We start from the raw sequence: 18012 nt of genomic DNA on the forward strand, positions 1-18012 counted from the left end.
CTAGTCCATCCAGATAGGGAGGAAATGATGGCAGATGGAAACAGAGTGTTAGGGGTGGGGGGGGGGGGGGGGAGTGGAATTAGATGGGTGAACAGAGGCTGAAACTACCCAGACAGATTACAAAATGTTCTTCTCCCAGTTTGCTTTTGGTCTCTCTGTAACAGGCTACACAGGTTGGTGTGGGAGTGGGAGGAAGAGTTAAAATAAATGCAACTGGAAGTTCAGTTCCCTGAACTGGACATTTCTGTCCACCCACTCCTCCCCTGAAGCTTTCCACTACAAAAACAGGAGGATTAACAGCTTACCTCTCTGTAAATATTGAAGACAACTTTTCAGCAGGGCAGATTGAAGGACAGTTGGGCTAATCAGCAACTGCTGGCCTTACAAACAAAGCCCATGTTCCATAAATGTATAGAAGGGGAAAGCTCTCCATTAAGAGCTTCTGATCTTCCATGCTCCATCAAAACCTAGTGCCAAGAAAGTGAAAATGAAAGTATACGAAGACTTGGATAAATAGTGCTTCTTTCATGACAACCAATATCTGTCTCAAACACTTCTGCAATATAGTAAGATCAGATGAAGACAAATTATTTTGGTACTGTTCATCGTATTAAGTGGATTTTTAACTTTCTATTCATATTCTATTTATGAAAATGATTAACTGACCTCATTTTATATCTCCCCCTACCCGTCCATTCCATTCCAGTCCCCAAAACAACCTGTACTACTTCTGAATGTGCTGGCGCCAGGTAGAAGGGCTAAATACAGTCTTTCAGTGCTGATCCTACTGTTCAACACTGATTCCATGCCCTTATGTAATTTATATGTGGAGTTTGTGTTTGAACAAGTGTGGTTAGTGAAGTACATTTGGTGAATTACAGGGTTTTCATGTGTATATGAGGAGTTTTCTATCTCTGTTGCAAGCAACATATGGAGGATCTTCTCAAAGATCTTTGCAATACAGAATAGAAATTTAGGTACTTAGAAGATGTACAGAATAGTCCAGAATTTAAATTTTCCGTCTGCATCTAAAACTTTAAAACTAAAGTGTTGGGCTCAGTTCAGCTCATTGAATTAATAGGCTGTGAGTTTGGGTAGGAGTGCTTTTTTATACAGTATATACAGCTTTATGTTTCTCTTTGCTCGTTCTTAGAAATTTAAACTATTCTCTTCTTACACGTGATTGATATTCCTCCATTCCCTGAAGATAATGTGAATATCTAAAAGCCTTTGAACACCACCATGGAATCTGTTTCCAACACCATCCCTAGCTATGTGTTCCAGGTACTTAACACTGTGTTTTAAATAAACAACTTGCCCGGCATGCACATCCCCTTTAAATTCCCCTTCTCTCACCTTAAAGCTATGTCCTCCAGTCTTTGAACATTTCTACCCTGCGAAAAAGATCCTAGCATAATTTTATAATCTTCCATCAAGACCCCTCCCCCCCAATCCAGGTCTAGAGAAAACAAGTTTGTTCAATTGCTTCTTATAGCTAATGCCTTCTAATCCAGGCATTGAACTGTTCCTCTGTATGATAAGATGGAATCCTGGCCTCACAACTTAACTTGCTGTGGTCTTGCAACTTTTTGTCTGCCTGCACTGCTTTTTCGTTTTTGGGCTTCGATGTACTGATGTGATGAAATTATTGGTATCAATGGCATGCAAACCAAAATTTCTTTATTGTACTCTTGTTACATGTGACAATAACAAACCAGTCCTGGTAAGCTATTTCTGAACCCCCTTCTTAAGTCTTCACCTCCTTCTGATAACAGGGTGGTCAGAACTACTGGCCTTACTGATTCCTATATTCTGTGACTTTAGCAATGAAAGCATATGTGCTATATGCCGCCTTTACAATCTACCTACTTGTATTGATACTTTCAGGGAGGTTTGGATATGGGGTGGAAGGCAGCCAAACTTGAATCATTACAATGAAAAAAGATTGTGCTGGAAATCTGAATAAAAATAAAAAATGCTGAAAATCCACAGTATTTGTGGAGAAAAGGGGCAAAAAAACCTGGTGTTTTATGTCTGCACTCTAAATGTGCTCTTCCCTGGTATGAACTTTCCCAAAGAAGCCAGCAAGTCTGGCCAAACCTTGAGCAGTGCAGTGCTTTACCAATTGGATAGCCTCTGGCCTAAACCAGACATCAAAGAGTTTCAGCATTTTTGAATGACTCTGACATTGACAAACATTGGCAGATTAATTTAAAAAGCATAAAATTAATATTGCAAAAGTCACAGTATCTAATCTAGCGAGAGAACATATGATTAAGTAAATGTAAAATATATAATTCAAATCATAAAGTTAATTGAATTAGCTGTAACCTGTCTTCCTTGTTACCTCTTATCTCCTTTGAAATGAACGGATTTGTGAACCTATGCTGGGTTTAATGCCTGTGGAGGCCAAGTCATTGAGTAGATTTAAAGTGGAAGTTGAAAGGTTCTTGATTCGTAGGTTATGGGGAGAAGGCAGGAGAATGGGGTTGAGAAGGAAAAAAAATCAGCCTTGATCGAATGATGGAGCAGGTTTGATGGGCCGAATGCTTAAATTTCAGCTGCTGTGTCTTATGGTCTTAATCTGGTGTATGTTTTGGTTTAAAATGGCACTGGTGATGCCCAGTGACTGATTGGCGACAAAATACAAAACAAAGGAAATTACTAAACACCTTATTAATAACGATCATTGCTAACAATGAAGAGGTGTGCTAGGTGAGTGGAGATGGGAGGTGGAGGAGAAGATGAGGCATGGCGGAGGCAAGAGGAGGTGGGAGCGAGGAAAATCCCGATGTTTGATCGATTTAAGTGCTGGGCCAAATTGTAAAGGTTGGGCAGAGGCTGAATCATGGTGGTGGGGTCCAGGCCCCAGAGCAGTCCGAGAGTGAGGAACGACCCGATGTTTGGACGGTTTAAACACGAGGCCAGATTGAAAAGTTTGACTGGAGATGAGGGCAGGCCGGTTCTGCCTGCTTTTGCTCGCTGTTTCAGGACATTTACTCAGCTCTGCACTAAAGTGAGGTTGTGGTGTGCTCTGGCTGCAGTGATGCCAAGCTTTGTGTCTGTAGTCCCACAACATTTACTTATCTCTGTGTCAAACTGAAGCCGTGGCATGCTTACTTTTATTGTTTGCATGGTATTTTTTTTCTCTCTGTACACTGGGTATCGACGGTCTTTTTAATGGGTTCTTTTGGGGTTTCTTTATTTTGTGGCTGCCAGTGAGGAGGTGAATCTCAAGGTTGTGTTATGTATGCATACTTTGATAATAAACGCACTTTGAATTTTGACCTTTGATTCAGCAGCAGAAGTGCTGGCAATCTGCAGAAGTTTGTACTCCGTCTCTGAACTCTGTACAGAGTCCAATGTAGGGGTCTAGTCTGGAAAGTTCTCATAATCAGCTGCTTGGAAGCTTTGTGAATTCTGTTGGTCCTGACTGTTGCAGCTTAAAAACTAGCCATTCTGCAGATAAATGCCAGCTCTTATTGGAAAATTTGAATCATTATCTACCACAAATGTTCTTTATTATTGCATATGTGTGGATCTTTCATTGGATTAAAGGACTTTTTGATACCTATATCTAGTAAAAGAACACAGATACTTTGTATAATTGTTTGACATCAATGAGTAACTTTTGCTATGATTCTGATTAAGCACAAACCACACTGGAGAGCAATTTTTGTTCCCTTACAATGTAGTTGGTACAGTTAGTTATACTTTTCAGTTTTAATGTACAAGATCCAAAAGAAAATAAGTTGATTTTTTCAAAGAAGGGAGGCAGTATCATTGTCAATTTGAGTTTATGTGGTGATAATTTTTTTCCCCTTGAATACATGTTATATATCTAGTTAGGGAGCATCAAGGGAGTGATGAATACGAATGCATGTTACATCTGCTGATGGATGATCATTGGCTCAGATTTTCTTGGCAACAATGAACTATTTGCATTTGTTCTTACTTTGAATGAATACTTTTTTAGAGGCCAATCTTTTCCTCAACAATGAGATCTGTAGATATACTCAAATCAATCTTATCAGCTGATTGCTAGCAGCTTCCAGGGAAATAAATTAGAAATGTGATGGTCAGTGTCACCAGGAATTTATTGTGATAATCTCCAGGATTTTTTGAAACAGTTGAGAGAAAAAAAAAATCACTGATACCTTATGTGAGCAGTGAGCTGGTTGGCAGGTGAGTGTCAGCTGATTTCCATTGTAGGGCAAGTATTTAAGTAAGATGAATTAAATTAATTGAGGCATTACCATGTTAATACCATTTAACTGCTTAAAATTTGTTAACATTGAGATCAAAGAAATATAAAAGATCAAAGCAGTTCAGTTAGGGTAACAAATTAGTAAAAGGATGATCTAAAAATGGAAGAGTTATAGCAGATTAAATTTGCAGAAAGTGATTAACAGTGCCTGGTCCATCACAGAATCATCATTTCCTTATATCATCCATTTCACAATGCGTTGCTGCAAGGCTAACAGTGCCGTCGAGGATGCCTTTGGCCCTGGCCATTCCCCTTCTCTCTTCTATCCTCTAGGTGATGTTACAAGAGCTTGCAAACATGCAATACAGGCTTAAGACCAGCTTTCCCCCAAATGCTATCAAACTTCTGAACCAATCTCCTCTTTCACATCCCCTTCTGGGCAGTGCCCGTACTCTTAATTCTACATCTCTCAGTTATTCCATTATTGTTACTACAGCATTTGTTTTTGCACTGCTTCAGTTTGGACTACAGTCTTTTGCATCATTCTACCGTTTTGTACTCATTGTTTTATTGTAGTATTTATTATTACCATTCATACTGTTTACTCTGAGCTTCATGCAATCAAGGAATTTCATTTTATCCTGGTGTACATGATGATAAACTGATCTGAATCTTTGAGTTTCTACCTAATGTCATCAAAATTAGATTTCCCCATCTAGGACTTTAACTTGTGGACTAATCCTATCTCTTCCCATAACTATTTTAATACTGACTGAATGATAGTCCCCAGGGTGCTTCACTCATTGATATTTTAGCCACTTGCTCGGCCTTGTTTTGCAAGAGGAAGCAGTCTGCTTATTGCTTGTGAAAACTTTCCTGTATGCACCTAACATATTTCCCCCCATTTAATCCCTTAGTACTTTAGCAGTCCCATTCAATATAAGAGAAGTTTAACAGGTGTCAAAAACTAGAGAAAACAGGTTTAAAGCAAGTAGCCAAGAGGTGAAGAGAGAATTTAAAAAAATAACTTTTTCACCTGTGGGGTGGTAAGAATCTGAGTGAGAAGAAGTTGAAGGCAGGTCGTCTCACAACATTGAAGAACGCCTAAATTACCAAGCATAGAGAGCAACTGCACTTAAATTTAAATGTAAAGTTAGGTACAAGTCAGCATAGACCCTGTGCCCTCTTCTATGATTTTTTGATCCTGTTAGCTGTTTCGAAATGTGATAATTTCACCAAACTGTCAACCATACTGGAATTAGCCTTACTAATTTGTATGCTCTGTCATTCACTATCCTGTACTTTTGTGTATCAAAATAGATAGGGAAAGCATACACATGATACCAAGCTTGTAATGTATTGGAGAACCAGGCTGAATAAAGAAAATACAGAGGATAATTGGAAAAGAAAGTTGAAATAGAGTCTTAGAATAGATCAGCAGTTAACGCAAATGTGGATACTAAAATTATATTAATAAACATAAGGAATAGAATGTTATATGGTAATAGAAAAGGAAAAGGAATAAATATCACCATTACTAGTTTTGCTCCTGTGTCCCCTTTTCAGTTAGAATGTAAATTTCTAATAATCTAATATTTATGTTAAAAAACTTCTACATTTTCTTTTATATTAGTGGTTGAGAGTGTTCAGCACTGATGTGTTACATCATCAGTAATTTTACCCTCAAAATTACAAGGCAACAATTATACCAGTGCCTAAGAAGAATAATGTGGGCTACATTAATGACTATCGCTCGATAGCACTCAGATCGACAGTGATGAAATGCTTTGAGAGGTTGGTCATGACTAGACTGAACTCCTGCTTCAGCAAGGACCTGGACCCATTACATTTTGCCTCTCATCACAATAGGTCAATGGCAGACGCAATCTCAATGGCATTTCACACAGTTTCAGACCACCTGGACAACAGAAACACCTACATCAGGATGCTGTTCATTCCCACAATCCTGATTAGAAGTTGCAGAACCTGGGCCTCTGTACCTCCCTCTGCAATTGGATCCTCGACTTCCTAGCTGGAAGACCACAGATTGGTGATAACATATCTTCCTCACTGGTGATCAACCTCAGGGGTGTGTACTTAGTCCAGTGCTCTACTTTCTATATACACATGACTGTGTGGCTAGGCGTAGCTCAAGTACTATCTATAAGTTTGCTGACAATACAACCATTGTTGGTAGAATCTCAGGTGGTGATGAGAGGGTGTACATGAGTGAGATATACCAACTAGTTGAGTGGTGGCACAGCAACAACCTGGCACTCAATGTCAGTAAGGTAAAAGTGCTGATTGTGGACTTCAGGAAGGGTAAGACAAAGGAACATATACCAATCCTTATAAAGGGATCAGAAGTGGAGAGAGTGAGCAGTTTGAAGTTTTTGGGTGTCAAGATCTCTGGGGATCTAACCTGGTCCCAAAATATCGATGTAGTTATAAAGAAGGCAAGACAGTTTCTATACATCATAAGGAGTTTGAAGAGATTTGGCATGTCAACAAATGCACTCAAAATCTTCTGTAGTTGTACCATGGAGAGCATTCTGACAGGCTGCGTCACTGGTATGGAGGGGCTACTGCACAGGACTGAAAGAAGCTGCAGAGGGTTGTAATCTTGTAAGCTCCATCTTGGGTACTAGCCTACAAGGTACCGAGGACATCATCAGGGAGCAGTGTCTCAGAAAGGCAGTGTCCATTATTAAGGACCTCCAGCACCCAGGGCATGCCCTTTTCTCACTGTTACCATCAGGTAGGAGATGCAGAAGCCTGAAGATACACACTTAACAATTCAGGAACAGCTTCTTCCAATCTGCCATTTGATTCCTAAATGGACATTGAATCCTTGGACACTACCTCACTTTTTTAAAATATACAGTATTTCTGTTTTTGCATGTTTTAAAAAAAATCTATTCAATATACATATACTGTAATAGATGTATGTGTTTATTTGTTATTTTTTTTCTCTTGTATATTATGTATATTGCATTGAACTGCTGCTGCTAAGTCAACAAATTTCACGTCACATGCTGGTGATAATAAACGTGATTCTGGTTCTGATATTGCATGTGACCTGTTGTACTCTCACTTGTCTTATTTTCCTGTTAATGTTTTTACACTTATTCATCTTGTTCCCCAAGTATTATTATTAGCTTGGCACGTAAGATGTGTTTCCTTTATCTGTCTTATTAGTTTGAATTTCTGATTTTTTTTTTTTGTCATCCAAACAATTCCAGGTTTTGAATGGCTTTCTTTTCCTGTATTGGCAAATGCTTAACCAGTGCCTGCAGTTTAAACTCTGTTAGGGCCTATCTGTTGTTCTAGTTGTAGTTTTGTTCACTTGGGCTGGATTCGCCTTCTACTCTCCAAAACTATTCTTTTGTCATTTGAATATGTTGTTCTTTTCCCTTTTTTTTAGTTACACTGATGCAAATGATTTATTTTCTGATTACACTGATTGGCCTCCTCTCAAATATTAATGAGCCAGCCTACAGAGAGGAAGTAATCTCCCTGACACAGAGGTGTCAAGAAAAAAACCTCTCCCTCAACATTGCAAAATAAACGAGCTTGGTTGTGGACTACAGGAGGAATGGAGACAAGTTAACCCTTATAGACATCAATGGATCTGGGGTTGAGAGGGTGAACAGCTTTAAGTTCCTCGGCATAAACATCACTGAGGATCTCACATGCCTTATGTATACCAGCTGTATGGTGAAAAAGGCACAACAGTGCCTCGTTCACCTGAGGCGGTTGGAGGTTTGGTATGGACCCCCGAATTGTAAGAACTTTCTATAGGGGCATGATTGAGAGCTTCCTGACTAGCTGCATCACTGCCCGGTATGGGAACTGTGCTTCCATCAGTCGCAGGACTCTGCAGAGAGATAGCCCAGCACATCTGTAAATAGGAACTTCCCTCTATTCAGGACACTTACAAAGACAGATGTATAAAAAAGGCTCAAAGGATCATTGGAGACCCGTCACCCCAACCAGAAACTGTTCTAGCTGCTAACATTTGGGAAACGGTACTGCAGCATAAAAATCAGGACCAAAAGGCTCCGGGACAGTTTCCTCTCCCAGGCCATCAGACTGCTTAATTCATGTTGACGCAACTGTATTTCGATGTTGTATTGACTATCCTGTTGTACATAATATTTATTATAAATTACTATAATTGCACATTGCACATTTGAACAGAGATGTAATGTAAAGATTTTTACTTCTCATGTATATGAAGGATGTAAGTAATAAAGTCAGTTCAATTCAATTATGATAATCGTTTCACTAATTGTTGGCTTTTCATGTGCCACTTCATTCCACAGAACAAACTAAGCAAGATTTCTTTCCTGCTTGAACTGAAAGCATACTGATCAAGAATGTTTTCAGGAATTACTCTCTCCAGACATTTCTTGGTTATTTAGAGTGTTCAAAAATTAGAACTCAATGTAATTCTTGAATCTTTTTGAAAATTAACTGCAGTTATTCTCTTATCTGCTTCCCATTATTTGATGGGTCACAAATTTTCTTGCTCTTCCTTTGTTTCCTGACCAACAATATTTTGTCTTTAAATCATGAAGATTATTATCTCTCTAAGAAATGGTATAGTTGATTACCAATGACACCAACTCTCTTCCCGCCTCATATCCTTTCTTAAATACCTTGCTGCCATGAATACTAATTCTTTGGTGAGCTTGTATAGGCCTCCTCTCATTTATTATGACTATACATAATCCTCCCAAGTTCTAGATCTCCAAATTCATTTATTGTTTTCAAACACAAAATAGTGTCCATATATTATGGTTCAAATTAATCTTCTCATTTTACATGCAGCTCTTTGATGTGATAAAACACTATGTATAGTCTGTCTTTTCAGTTTTGTGGCACAAATTTATTGAACTTCAATTTCACATTTATCTTCATTAGGCAAAGGAAACAATATCAAATATACCAAAGACAGATACAGCAAAGTGTAACTTTAGAATAAATTTCCCTACTGTCTCATCAAATGCTCCAAGGATAAGTAGATCAAAACCATTTCTGTACTCTCCCATTTAAAAAAAATGTCCATTGATAGATTCAAAGATTTTAGCTTTTTTCATTCTACACAAATAATTATCATTGACTTAGTGTGGACTTTTTATTTTTAGGCATCTTCTGGCCTCAGTGAGTGAAATTGATAAGGTAGTGCTGAATTGGCAATATTTCGTTCTACAAAATTGTGCCCAGCAAAATAATGTTGGAATTGTTCAGATCAATTTCTGGTAGAGCTTAATGAATGATAAGACCAGGGCTAGCTTTAAATTTAGGAATCAAAAGTGAAAGTATTTTGATGAGGTTCAGACCAAGTCCAATATATAATCCGGGTAGTGCTGGTGAACCACAATTAAACACTTTTTTAATGTAGGGATCTTACTGTTCATACTAATATTTGAATGACAATGTGAGCTGTAAGTTGATCAGCAGTAGTGTATATACAGGCATGCAGCTCTCAGATTCTCAGTAACTTTGCTACACCATTGAGATTTGTAACCAACAAAGATTTGTTGGCTCTCCATTATTATTAACTTAATTGAGCTCATCTGGAGTAGTAAGAGACAATTTTAACACCATTAGCCTGTGGAATGGAAACCTGTTCTTGATTATTATCAGCTAACTAAGCTATTCACTCATTCCCACTAGGAAGGAAATTTGTTTGTCATATGACAAGAGAATTGTAATCAGCTGTGGAAATGTACCCTTCTTATTTGTATAGCTTGCCAGCACTCATTGTTCATTCTTGTGAAGGTTACCTGACTGGTTACTGGACCTGTACACAAGAGTCACCAGCTTCAGCAATACAAGAGAAATATATAAAGCAACACTTCGTCTTGGTGCCAGCTATCAGTGACTAACAGGAGGATAATAGAACAAGCTTGTATGTACTAGTCATCAGGATTGTGGCACTTTGATTCGTAGACTGTACTTCACGAGATACTTAGTATTTATCCAATCACACTTCGGCAGAAACAGTGAAGAGCAATGTTAGAGCATGTAAACTAAAATGAACACTGTGAACATAGATTTTCAGTTAATAAATTAGCTCTTACAAATTTAGTTCTAATACAATTTCCCCTTTTACTATTTTTAACTTTCTAATGGTATGAAGTGAAGATAAAGGCACTGATGGGGGAGTCCGAGATGGTATTTCAATTTTTAGTACACCATCCTGTTCTGTGATTGTCACCTCAGGCCTGCTCAATATGGTTGTAGTTTCTTGTGGGTGATTGATTCCATCTTCAGAGATGATGATGTTGCTTGGGCCTTCATCCTGATAGGAACTGTGGTCTTCAGATGATGTAGATGATGAAGGTGAACATGCTGAAATCTTTTTGAGAGGATTGGGCGGTTGCAGACAGTCTGACATAGCCTTCATTTGAGCAGGAGAGGGTCTCCTGTAGCCCTTTGCCAAACTAGCTGCAGGTCCTGTCCGTTCTTTAATCGACTGCTCATCAAAGCCTCGATTATACAGGGTTGTTGCACTGCTGACCTATACATGCACACATACAAGTAAAAACCAGTTAACCTAGAACTGAATGCCAAAGGAAAACGAATTTGTATGAACAACTATGCAACAGTAGGCAAGACTTAAGTGGAGATCAACTAGATTCCTGCGAAGTAGAAGAAATGTTAGTCAGAATTCCATCACAAAATCACAGTCCTGAAGATCTAACTAAATTGTACCTACATCAAAGTGGAATAGCTTATTATTAGTTTAGTGAATAGCAGCATATCACCCATTGTATAACTGTGCATTTGTGATGCAACCAAATACTTAAGGAATGGAACTCAAGCAATACCATAGGGGCAGAGGAAAAATACCAGGGAAGAAAATAGTCCTTAGAATAAATTGGATATAGCTCTCAAATAAGAGTATGTTAGCACGAACTGAGACCATTTCTATCATGCATCAGGGATGGTGTATAAAAGATGTAAAATCACGAACAATGTAGTTCATCTGTATCCTGTCATGTGTAGTTGAAGGGAGTAATTCTTTGCCACAGACTTGCATAGTTTTGATTTATTCTCTGGATTGAAAGGAGTAATGAAAGAGTAAAGTCGAAGGCAGGACTGTTGAGCTTAATAATCCAATTCCAAATAAATTCTATTTAAATCCATTCAAGTACCATTTTAGCAATGAACATCGACTTTATAAACCAGACCTGGAGTATAGTTGTCAATTAACTTTCCTGATTCTGAGAAATAGGAAATGAAAATGAATATGAATGAAATTGGTAGTTTAATTGGCAATCATAGAGACGCCTATATGCGGATTCCATTAATCATCTTTATCAACTGAAAAAACTTTAGAACTGGCAGCGTGGATGACTGGCTATTCAAAATTGTTTAATGTTATTTCCTGTACACCAATGTAAAGCAGAATGAAATAGTTGTTCCTGTGATCTGATATAGCACAAAAAAGATAAAGAACTCAATAATTAAGAAAAAATATGATAAATATGAATACATAAGATGCCTTATATACAGTACATCAATTCTATATCCATAAAGTGACGCTAGGCTGTACATAAGGTGACTGACAGGATGCTACATAGCCTCTTCTCTGATGGGAAACAAACAGTCCATGAGCAGGGTGGGTGGGATCCTTCATGATGTTACTTGCTTTCTCCAGCACCTTTTTATATATATGTTCTTTGGTGGGTAGGTTGATGCTGGTGATGCATTGGACAGTTTTGACCACCCATTGTAGAGCCTTCCTGTCCACTGCGGTACAGATTCCGTACCTTCCGTAGTGATGCAGCTTGTCACGATGCTCTCTACTGTGCATTCATAGAATGATGTGAATATAGATGTGCAAAGTCCAGCTCTCTTCAGCCTCCTCAGAAAGTGGAGGAATTGATGAGCTTTCTTGACTCTGTAGGATATGGTCTAGGACCATGAGACATTGTATGTGATGTGCACTCACAGGGGTTTGAAACACTTACAGTTTCCACTGCTGTGTTGCTGATGTAAAGGGCATTGTGAGTGGCATGAGTTCTCCTTAAGTCAATAACTATTTCCTTTGTCTTGTTGACATTAAGGAAGAGGTTATTTGCCGGGCACCTCACTTGTCCATATCATGATATATGAAAATAATCTTTGTGTGGTAGAATTAGGTACCAAATTGGTTGGATTTGTAGAAATAGCCACTTGGGATCTTCAATTTATAATGTGTATACTGAGTTTAATTTTAGTGAATGACTAACTTTTGGACATAGCCTTGCTGAGATTTGAGTTTGGTACTGTGTATGATCTGACCAGGATAATTAGTTACATTCTGATTAGACCTTCCAAGGTTTCTTTCAGTCACAAAACTCACAAATACCATGATAATCAATTGCACTGTAAGATTTTCCAAGGTTTCTTTTATCCTTTATCTACCAGAAATGTCTATTGATTTCCAATAGGCATCAGTGGAACTACTATTTGAAGTCCACATCTGAAGAAGATGGTCTTGATAATAGAAACTCTGTATTAAATAGTAGCAGAGAATATAATGGCACTGAATAAAACCATTGAAATATCATCAGGTAATGATATTACCCATGGGACAGTGTACACGTAGCACTATGCTTGTGGTAAGTTCGTTTGTAATATCATGGTCATGGAGTACCACTGTGCAATGACTGAACAGCTCTGTGTCTGTGGAGCTTCAGGGTACTATACTTGCTTCTGAGGCATTGGTAAGTAGTGCCATTCTTGTCATGCATCACTAAAATGAAGCAATGAAGTGTAGCAATGTGTGTGTAAGATATCTTCATGCAATGCAAGTTCTCACGGCACCTTTTCCCGACAGTGAAACATCAATGGCATAATTTGGCCAAGTAGTCTCATTGTTTGCTACAAGTCTAGTGATACATCAGTACTATCTCAATAAAAAATTAAATGCAGCACCATAATATAAGTTATTATGTGTTATATATTATAATACAAGTGGGATACAAGTTAAAGCATTTGAATTCCACTAGTGCCTTGATGCAACTACAGACTTTCCGTCGTCACAAAGAGGTCTGGCTGGAGGTTCAATTAATCAGCTTCATATCGTCTAATGCATCTTAGAACTGACAGGGTGGAAGCTGGCCTTATCCTTGCCCAGAGAGGGATGGGGGGCTATTAGGTAGAGGAATTAGTTACTAATTGCTTGGAGTTACAGAAAGTCACTCCAAGATTGATATAGGCCATTGCTGATTCTTGTGTTCTTGGGAAGTCTGGACTCCACCACAGTTGAACAGATCAAACACCCCACATGGTGAATTGTACACTTAGCCAGTACTGTTTACCCTCCTAATCCCCTATTACAGAAATATTCTTACTTTCAGGTATCAGGTGTATTGTAGATGTGCTTAGAATTACTGAAATGATAGTAGTAAATAATATTTCTGATTTCTTACCCTTCCGGAATGCCCTGTGTGGTGTCCTGAAATTCCTGCTGCTTCGCATATCTCTTTGGAATATCTTTCCAAAGTGTGAACTCCTATTACTTGTTCTGAGAATTGCATTGTACCCGGCATGGGACGGCGGTAGAATGGGCCTTCACGGGGAATCATACTGAGGTAGCGACGCAGCAGAGAAACGATACATCTTGGGTTTGGGGAATCGGCATATTGTCTTGTTTGGACAATTTTCAGCTTGTCAAGACTATCTTGAGGATTACTAGGTCTGCCAGTAAACTCCACATATTCACTAATCATGTCACAGCTAAATCTGAACTGATCAACTGTTAGTTTATGGTGGTCCTTAGCTGCACACAGAGCAAAGACTTTGCAGATGTAGAAGTAGGCAGCATAACTGTAGCTTTTTGCATCACGGAGGTGAAAGACCACTTGCCATAGCCTCTCTTCATCATCCTCCGTGTATGGCTGGGCCTGTTTCCTTATCAGCCCAATGCCTAATCGCTGTAGCTGCTTCATCCGATTATCAAGGGTGGCTCGGAACTCGGCAAAGTCTGGCTTCAGCTTGTTGAAGAAATCAATATCCCATCGCCTGCAGTTCTCACGCAGGTGTCGAAGTATTGAGCAGCATAGGAGGCGGAGAGAGTTGGGAGGGTATTCTGAACCATCTTGCCTCCGTACTTCGAGCACAAACTTGCACAACCAGAAATTAAGTTCATCATGAGTGATTTCATAGCAGAGTTCGGGCACATAAAGGAAGAGTTCATTGCGCTGGACTCCTTGCTCCATAATGTAGCTGTTGCGCGTTTTGCCCCATTCGTCCCAAACTCTAACTCCCCAGGCTGTTGCTTTTTTTGTGTTGTATGGAATCCCACTATCTTGTTGTAGAGTCAGCAGCCCCTTCTCTTCCATACTGTGTTTGCCAGGCCGGACTTTGCCCTCTTCCTTTGTCAATAAGCAGTCTTCATTGTTGTCTAGATTGGGCTCCTTTTCCTGTTTAAAAGAGGTAGCAATCGGAAACAAAGAGGCTGCCAAGGCCCTCCTATCTTTCTCGGCAACTTTAGGATTGAACTGATCCATTCATCAACGGAAAATTGAACTTCAAAATGGGCAGATAAACAAAGAGAGAAGAGGGAAAGAAAACTGCTGCACTGAGACTTAAAACTCAGCACTGGGGCTGGGGGCCCCCCACGGGGTGTTATCAACAACAGCTGCGTGTTAACTGATATACCCCTGCAAGGCGAGGTTTAACCACTATTCAGCTGTATTTGCAGAAATGATTCCCAGAGGCATTCCTGGTCACGTGAGCAGAGCAGAGCTGTCAGGCCTTGGCAAGGGTTCCTCTGTTCTTGAAGGAAGTGTAATGAAACGAAATGCCAGCCCTCATCAGACCCCTCATTAATCATCTCTAATGTGTGTTTATTGCAGCCTGGCAAGGTAGAAGGCTGTATGTGCGTATAGAAAGGAGATGGGTGGGAGTTAAACAAGAGTTGGCATTATGAATTCACTGCTTTCTGTATTGCTGCGGCCTAGTTCATGAATGGTTCTTGTTTTGCTTCTTTTCTGTTCTTTGGATTTGTGGGGGAGGGGTTACATGAAGGAATGGAGAAATGGATAATAGTTTTTCTCCCTCCAGCCATTTTTCTCAGCTTTCTATGATGCTTTTATTAAAGTGTTTTACACGGTAAAAAGCACAGTGCTGGTGAATGACTCATATTTAGAAATAATTGTTCTAAATAATTTAGTAACAGGTTCAGGCCAGATAAAATCATTTATAAAAATATTAAAATATAGTAATGTGTATAATCTGATAACTGGCTTTGTCAAGCATATAGAATGCTCAAAGTCCAAATCCCCCAACCGTGGAGTAGAGTTTTTTATAAACAAGAAACATGACAGTTCTTGATCAAACCAGAAAAAGTCAGTTCTCCCATTCCTAGTTTATTCCGAAGGATCTGAGTGGGCTGTACCATTTGTGAGGAAGGAGAAGAGCTGTGGTCATTGAAAACTCACGCAATAAAATTCAGTTTTGAAGCTCAGCAGAATCAGAAAATTAATACAAGTCATTAAGAAATTACAAGTCACTTCTGCACCTCTCCTAAACACTCACAAATGCTATTTAATTCTATACATCTTGCTCCCATTCATCAGTACACTCCCCCACAATCATTTTGCAAAATGACAAAGGAAGACACATACCATTTTAAAGAAACAGAACGTGCTGTCCAGCTGATGAGCAACACACAAATGTGGTCAGGTTGGGCGAAGTGGACAGTTCATGTTTTGGGTTGAGACCCTACATCTGGATTGAAAGAAAGCGAGGAGAGAACCAGTCTAAAAAGGAAGGGGTGGAACCAAAGCTGGCAGGTAATAGTTGGATCTAGATGAGGGGGTAATAGGGAGGGAGAATGGTATTGATGTCAAGAAGCTGGGAGGTAATAGGTGAAGGGTTGAAGATGATGGAATCTGATAGGAAAGGAAAGTGGATCATGGAATAAATGGAGAGGAATCAATGGGATGAGTGTGTGGTTGATGGGGAAAGGGTTGGGGAAGGGAAAGGCAGGATGGTGTGTGCTGATGGTCAGGCAGAGAGAGAAAAGAAAAAACAAAGCAGAGTGGAGTGATTATTGGAAGTTTGAGAATTTGTTGTTCATGACACCAGGTTGGAAATTCACCAGGTGGAATATGAGGTGCTATTCCTCAAATCTGAGGTTAGAGGAGGCCGTAGACAGACATGTCAGTGTGGAGAATGAGAAGTGGAATTAAAACAGTTGGCCACTGGGAGACCCAGCTGGCTTACTGGTTGTAGTGAAGGTGCTCGGTCTTCTCCCTCCCTTACCCTCTCCATCTGCCCATCATCCCCACATTGATGGCTTGTAACTGGGCTCCAATGTTAAACATGCAGAAGCACAAGCACATCTGTATTCTGTGGTTTGAAATCTAAGATTTGAATGAACTTGGTTCCAAAGTGGAGGCAACATAGGATAGGGTTTCCCATTTATCCAATAAATTAGCACCGATTGCAAAAAGAAGCTTGCTTTACATATTTCCTTTAAACATTTTCCCTCTCTCACCTTATACTCTATAGTATGTGATATTTCTGCCATGAGAAAAAGACTCTCTACCCTTTTTATGTCTCTTACAATTTTATATATTTCTATCATGTCTTCCTTCAGTCTTGCAGAGAAAACAGTCCAAGCTTATCCAAGCTTTTCTTTAACTAATACTCTCCAATCCAGGCAACATCATTGTAAACCTCTTTTGCACCCTCTCACAAGCTGCTACATCCTTCCCATAATGTGGCATTCAGAACTGCATACAATATTCCAAAAGGCCTAACCAAAGACTGCCTTTTTTTTACTCAGTGCCCTGACCAGTGAGGGCAAGCGTGCTGTGTACCATCCTTGCCACCCTATCCACTTATGTTGCTTCATTCAGTGAGTTGTGGACTTGCACCCCAGGTCTCTGTATGTCGGTGCTCCTAAGCACCTGTCATTTACTATATACATTCACATTTGACCTCCCAAATGTATTATCCAGCAGTTGTCTGGATTAAACTCCATCTGCCATTACTCTGTTCAAATTTCCAACTTATTATGTGTAATATTGTATTCCACCTTATTATATTCTTTGACAACCTTTGGTATTATCCACAACTCCCCCGATTTTCATGTAGTCTGCAAACTAACTCATCTGATTGCCATTTTCTTATCCGTCATTTAACAACAGAGGTCCCAACACTGAACACCAGTGGTCACAGATCTCCAGTCTGAATAACAACCCTCCAGCACAACCTTTTGTCTTCTGTGGTCTTCTTCTTGGACACTTTGCTCCCACTGGGGCACGAGCCATTGATGACCTCCCATCTCCATCGTCCTCTGAAGTTGATGGTATGGTTGGAGCTCATCAGTGCTCTGCAATCCATTGTATTCACTGTACAGGGAATTGGCTTATACAGCTTCACCAGAACCCTGTTGGCCGGCCTCACCGGATTCACCTCTTACAATGGGAAATTTTGTATCAAATTCATGAAGAGTTTGAAGAGATTTAGTGACACCAGAGACGCCAGATGTACTGTGGAGAGCATTCTAACTGGTTACATGACATTCTGGTATAGAGGGACCACTGAACAGGATTTAAAAAAGCTGTGGGAAGTTGGAAACTCAGCCAGCTTCATCATGGGCATCAGCCTCCGCAGCATTGAGGACACCTTTAAAAGGCGATGCCTCATAAAGGTGACATTCATCATTAAGGGCTCCCATCACCCAGGACATGCCCTTTTCTCATTGCCACCATCAAGGAAGTGAGATAGGAGCCTGAAGACATAAACTCAACATTTTAGGAACAGCTTCTTCCCCTCAGCCATCAGATTTC

General features: G+C 39.6%; 2 protein-coding genes across 2 annotated transcripts in view; one reads left to right on the forward strand and one right to left on the reverse strand.

The window, feature by feature from the left end:
- Window positions 1–18012, forward strand: part of bmpr2b (bone morphogenetic protein receptor, type II b (serine/threonine kinase)) — a 270166-nt gene that overhangs the window by 121985 nt on the left and 130169 nt on the right. The gene's annotated exons all lie outside the window — the stretch shown is intronic.
- LOC140728160 (uncharacterized) lies at window positions 8958–14868 on the reverse strand. The gene is made up of 2 exons (XM_073046418.1): window positions 13639–14868; window positions 8958–10736 (listed from the first exon to the last, which is right to left on the reverse strand). The coding sequence occupies exons 1-2, from the start codon at window positions 14716–14718 to the stop codon at window positions 10293–10295; spliced, it is 1524 nt and encodes a 507-aa protein (XP_072902519.1). The 5' UTR covers window positions 14719–14868; the 3' UTR covers window positions 8958–10292.

The sequence above is a fragment of the Hemitrygon akajei genome, chromosome 5 (assembly GCF_048418815.1).
Source record: "Hemitrygon akajei chromosome 5, sHemAka1.3, whole genome shotgun sequence".
Taxonomy (NCBI): Eukaryota; Metazoa; Chordata; class Chondrichthyes; order Myliobatiformes; family Dasyatidae; genus Hemitrygon; species Hemitrygon akajei.

Coding starts and splice junctions, on each gene's coding strand:
- LOC140728160 (XM_073046418.1), bottom strand. CDS start 14,718: ATGGATCAGTTCAATCCTAAAGTTGCCGAGAAAGATAGGAGGGCCTTG. Junction 10,737..13,638: donor ACACAGGGCATTCCGGAAGG/GTAAGAAATCAG, acceptor GTGCATGTATAG/GTCAGCAGTGCAACAACCCT.